Source organism: Thermobia domestica, chromosome 12 (genome assembly GCF_964235325.1).
Source record: "Thermobia domestica chromosome 12, izTheDome1.hap1.1, whole genome shotgun sequence".
Taxonomy (NCBI): domain Eukaryota; kingdom Metazoa; phylum Arthropoda; class Insecta; order Zygentoma; family Lepismatidae; genus Thermobia; species Thermobia domestica.
The window spans coordinates 203,785,680-203,791,679 of NC_137465.1; the positions used below are offsets into that span (position 1 = coordinate 203,785,680).

General features: G+C 36.2%; 1 protein-coding gene across 1 annotated transcript in view; it reads left to right on the plus strand.

Moving 5' to 3' along the window:
* Window positions 1-4,993, plus strand: part of LOC145665862 (uncharacterized) — an 87,449-nt gene extending 82,456 nt beyond the window's left edge. Inside the window, exon 5 of the mRNA XM_081732976.1 lies at window positions 2,996-4,993. Within this exon, the coding sequence (XP_081589102.1) occupies window positions 2,996-3,688 (693 nt within the window). The 3' untranslated portion in view covers window positions 3,689-4,993. The remainder of the gene's footprint in view (window positions 1-2,995) is intronic.
* Window positions 4,994-6,000: the final 1,007 nt, after the last annotated feature.

Below are 6,000 nucleotides of genomic sequence, written 5' to 3' on the forward strand. Positions count from 1 at the left end.
CAAATGTTGAAAAAGATCAAGAGCACAAGTTCTACCATTGAATAGGATAACAAGAACTGTTATTTACTTTCGAAGCAGCAGCAACGAAATCTTTGATAATATAATTATTTGTTGACTCAATAATAACGTCACACTTATTCATATGTATAAAATCTATTTTCTTCTACACGCAAATTACAATTTAAATCAGTTATTTTTACCGGTATGCCATATCGGCCGATTTTCTAACTTTCGGATGCATAACTGGCTCGCTTTAAGCACTGGGTGAAAGCCGTTTGTAACTTGAGCTTGAGGTTGAGCGATGTTTGGAGAAAGTGCCCAGCTATGTATACCTAGGTATAACTCATGAATCGTTTCCAGAGAATTGCTGAACATTCTGCATGCAATGCAGCACTCAGTTGTGATGGAGAATATCTGACTTGGTAATTTCAAATTAACCCATAACCGCTCAACAATACTCAAGAAAGGAGGTTAAGTAAGTCAAAGAGAAAAGTGTTCCGGTTCATTCTGATGTTCCTCAAATCACTTGAATAGAGTGGACAATGGTCTGGCTGGCTCATTCAAAAGCAGAAACGCCTCCTATGTTGTACCACCGATGTATGGCTTATAGCACACATGAATCCATACTACAACGCCTCCCATACTACTAACAGTGATGCCAAGTAGGGACGTTACAAAATCCCATATTAAGAGGCAAAAAGTCCCAGTTTGTCTCTGAATTTCCCACGTCATACTAATTCATGTCTGGAAAGTTCATTTTCCTCGTTTGGTATTTTACATTCTCCTTTTCATCCATTTGTTTATTTACTTTGTTTTCTTTTTCATTTCTCAAATACCCGAGTATCAATTTGTGTTCCTCGGTGTTTGTATTTTTGAGCACTGCATATGGTTAACTCACTTCATAAACCAATTCGTACTAGCATGATTTTTGCAAAAGAAAGATTTCGAATTTGATAGTAAACATCGATTTAGCGCTTAGATGACTCATTATGCTTATTTTCCCCCCGTGGAGAGTTTTGTTGACGTGGATTCCATATATGTTACTAACTAACTAACTCTATGGCCTATGGAACCCAGATGTTCAATGCCGCGTTCACAAAAGCTCTCCACTGACTTCTATCCTTAGCCAACTGGATCCAGTTTCTACATCGTATTCCTATTTCTGCGAGATCCATCTTAATATTAATATCCCATCTGCGATTAGGTCTTTCAAATGGTCATTTTCCGGTTGGTCTTAAAGTTAAGACTGAAAGCGTTCCCACTTCCTTCCATCCTGGCTACATGACCTGCCCATCTGAACCTCCTAGACTTGATGACCCTAATAATGTTTGGTAAACCGTATAAATTATGTAGAAACTTCAAGTTCCTACAGAATTCGCGACAAGAGATTTTGAACTGAATAATAACACGAATTCTCTGCTTTTAGTCGACATTTAATTTCTTCGTGAATATGGTTTTTGTCTGTTAATATTGATCCTAGATGTTTGAAAGTATCCACTTTTTCAAAAGTATTATTCGATATTTTAACGCATCTATGATTTGCCATATTACCATCCTGACAAACTTCCATGTATCTAGTTTTCTCTGCATTTACTTCTAAACCGATGTCCCTGTAAGCGTTTAATAAGACCTCTGCATTTCTTTCTATTGTTCTCCTATCATCCCCTATTAAATTTACATCATCAGCATACGCCATAACCTGGTGAACACCATTTAACCCTAGCCCTGGTTGCTATCTTTGATTCTCCTTATAGAGTATTCCAGAATAATGTTGAATAATAATGGCGACAACGCATCTCCTTGTTTCAGGCCATTCTCGACGTGAAAGCTCGTGGACAAAAAATTTCCTACCCGAACTTTACTTTGGGATTCATTTAAACGTATCTTAATTAATCTAATTAGCTTTTCCGGTATTCCAAATTCTGTAAGAATGTTGTATAAATACAATGTTTCTCTCCTAACCGAGTCATAAACCTTTCTAAAATCAATAAGTAGTTGATGTAATGGGGTATTGTATTTCCAGCTGTTTTCGAGTATTTGTCGAATGTAAATATTTGGTCGATAGTTCATCGATTTCGTCTAAATCTGCACTGATAATCTCCAATAATTTCATCTGCGTATGGGGTCAATCTTGCTAATAGAATGTTTGACAGGATTTTATAGGGGGTTGACAAAAGAGAAATGCCTCGATAATTATTAGTCAGTTTTGACGCCTTTCTTGTGAATTGAAACAATGATTGATTCTTTCCACTCATATGGCAATTCTTCTTTATTCCAGATAAGGAGAATGAGTTCGTGTATCTTGTTCCACAATTTGTCGCCTCCAGCTACAATTAACTCAGCCGAAGTTTCGTCTACACCCAGAGATTTGTGTTTCTTTAATTTCTTTATAGCGATTTCTACTTCTATTCGGTTAGGTTCTAGAATATACGGTTCTGTGGTGTTTATTTCCCTTTCTCCACGCACATTAGTTTTTGGCTGCGTGTTAAGCAATTCGTCAAAGAAATCTTTCATATGTGGTATCATATATATATGAAAGTCTCATATATGTTGCCCTTTGCCCTTTCTGAAAATATAACGTCAAAAAATCCCACAAAATGTGATTTTTCTCACACGTTGGCATCACTAGCATAGCATCAACACAAGACATCAGGTTAGCATTACCACCCAACACAGCATCAACACAAGAGAGCCACAATACATAGAAGTTTAATACTACCAACTCAAAAATATTACATGTTGCAGTAGTAGGGCCTACAAGTCGTTTCGATTATTTTGATACCTATCGAAATTTTAAATAAATAAATAATAGAGACGTGGCAGATTTTGTGTCGGATATGACTGGATATATACGACGATTAATCCGCGGCTAATAGTACGAAGTGAAATATCGTTGTTTACAGTTCATGCTAAAATTTACATGTATTACTCTAATTTTGCGTACAGTCGTGTTAATCAACCGAAGTAATGACATATTTTTTCTATTGTGTTACAGATACAGTGGACACCGGCTCCACCAAACACATCTCCTGTGTATCCTCAGAGCCAAAGTTTGCTAAGTCCAGAGGCTGCGTACCCCAGTGGAACTACCTACTCCTTCACAGCGGATTTCCGACCTCAGGACACAGGACCTTCGTCATTTAAACCAGTGAAAAGCTTTCAAGTAGTGCGTCGAAGAAACAGTGGCAGTGGTTTTCCGTCCAAATCGTCTTCCTCCACATCATCGTCTGTGTCTGAACAATCTGAACAAAGGACTAACTTGTGTCGTATCTGCGGAAAGACTTATGCACGGCCAAGTACGTTAAAAACGCATTTACGCACTCATTCGGGTGAGAAGCCGTATCGATGTATAGAATGCCAAAAATCTTTTAGTCAAGCAGCCAATCTTACCGCCCATGTGCGAACGCACAGCGGAGAAAAACCGTTTCGTTGTCCCATCTGTGACCGACGATTCTCTCAGAGTTCCTCCGTTACCACGCACATGCGCACTCACTCGGGAGAAAGACCATATCGCTGTCGTATGTGTAAAAAAGCGTTTTCTGATTCATCAACTCTTACCAAACATTTACGTATTCATTCGGGAGAAAAGCCGTATCAGTGTAAATTATGCCTGCTCAGATTTTCTCAGTCAGGGAATCTTAACCGTCACATGAGGGTTCACGGGACGACTACGACGGGCGCCCTCTGACCACGTCAGTGGCATATTCCGTTTGGCTTTAATCCATGAACGTTATGAAACACTACCCCACATATTTTATCAAGAAGAATGAAGAAAAGTGTTAAGATTACTGGTGCATCTAGGTTTTAAAAAGTTATAAATAATTATAATCGTCCAAAAATTGTATTTGGGTTATATCTGAGAATATTTAAGTATGCTTCATTGCATAGTATCAACAGAACATGGTACGTATTTCAGTTTGATATTTCTTGCTATTGTGTCAGCGAGGTTAATTGTAAATAGTTAATTACAATCTTTGTCATTGTTGCGTTATAGAAAAATTGATCTGTCAACTTTTTTGGTGTATTTTCCTGAGCCTCAGGAAATAATCTTCTGAACATGGGTATTTAAATAAGCGGGGATATCTGCTCTAATACAGATATAATCAGATTTTTAATACCCTGTGCATGTTGATGTAGCTGCACCAGCAATTTTCTAGTCATTTCCTAAAACAAATAAAGAATAATGGTTCATTATACTTTTGACCTCTTTCATGTAAATTAGAACAATGATTGAATGTTATTTTTTGTGGTAATTTCTCCTTGTTCCAGATTAGGAGAATGAATTTATGTATGGTTCCTCAATTTTCCCCCTCCAGCTAAAATTAACTCTGTGGGAATTTCATTTACCTGGAGATACGTGTTTCTTTAATTTCTTAACAGTAAATCCTATTTCTGTTTAGAATAGCTCTAGAATGTACGGTTCTGTTGAATGGGTTTCCCTTTCTAGAGGAACATTATGTGTTAGCTGCGTGTTTAGCAAATTAAGAAAACTGTTTACTGCAACATGTAAATCTTACGTTTCATGACGGTACTTTTTGCTAAAAACTAGGATATTACAGAAGAATTATTCATCATGTACAAGACTAACCAAAGTACCGAATTTATTACTAACAATTTGTAACAGGATCAGAAATGTAACATCATATTTACCAGACACGTTAAGCATAACGTGTCTGAGAAAGGAGATGTTACGTTGCTGAAACTGTTATACAATTGCTATTAATACATTTACTGCTTTGGTCAAATGTATTAAAAAGGAAAGGGATATAGAATGAAGGAGATGTGCACGTGTCTATGTTGTATTAATTAACCCTTTGCATTCCAAGTATCATTTTCCTATGTGCGTGCTATAATATATGTTTTATTTACTCTTAAAAGACTGTCCAGACAGTAAAATATAGGGCATCGTTATTGTGCGCGCGCGAGGAGAGCATTCTTAATTACTAATAAAAACAATTATTTGCATTGTGGAACATTTGGACTGAAAAAGGGAAATTCTGATGTTCTGAAGGGATTTTATACTGCTTCAGGTGGACAACACTCACCGGAGATCAAATACTAAGTTTTTACTTTTGCGATCTCAAAATAGATCTTGGAAGTTGTGTATTGTTTATTGTGGAAACAAACACATGTATGTTGTAATTGAATGCTCCCTTAGGCCTGCCATCTACTAAGACAAAACATTTGTTTTCTTTTCTATCAGTAAGGTGCTGTCACCTAAGGAGAAATAGTGGAACTAAATCTGTCCTTCCATCTACTAAAAAATTTCATCATCTCCAGGCTTAATAAGATCCTTAATACGGGATACGTTTTCATGACATCCGCAAGGATATATATATATATATATATATATATATATATATATATATATATATATATATATATATATATATATATATATATATATATATATATATATACAGTCATACGTATATCTATAGAAAATTGTTTACTACACTTATTAACTCCATGGCCTATGGAATCCAAAGGTTCAATGGCACATTCACCTCTGTCCTTAGACAACTGGATTCAATTTCTACTATGCATTCCTTTTTGTGCGAAAGATTCATCTTAATATTGTCCTCCCATCTGCGCCTAGGTCATTATAATGGTCGTTTTCCGATTGGTCTTCCAGTTAAAATTTTGAAAGCGTTCCTACTTTCTTCCATTCTGGCTACCCGACTTGTTCACCTGAGCCTCTTAGATTAAGTGACTCTAACAATGCTAGGTTAGCGGTATAAACTATAGAATTCCTCATAATGAGATTTCCATCATTACTCATTCATGTCCCTCTTGGATCCGAATATTATCAGTTTTTAAGCTTCAAATTCTTTGATAGAATTCGAGAAGACAAGAGAGTTTGGACTGAATAATAACACGAGTCCCCTGCTTTCAGTCATTTAATTTCTTCGTAAATATGGTTTTAGTCTGTTAGTGTTGATCGTAGATGTTTTAAAGTCTCTACTTTGTTGAAAATAATACTTAATATTATAGCATATT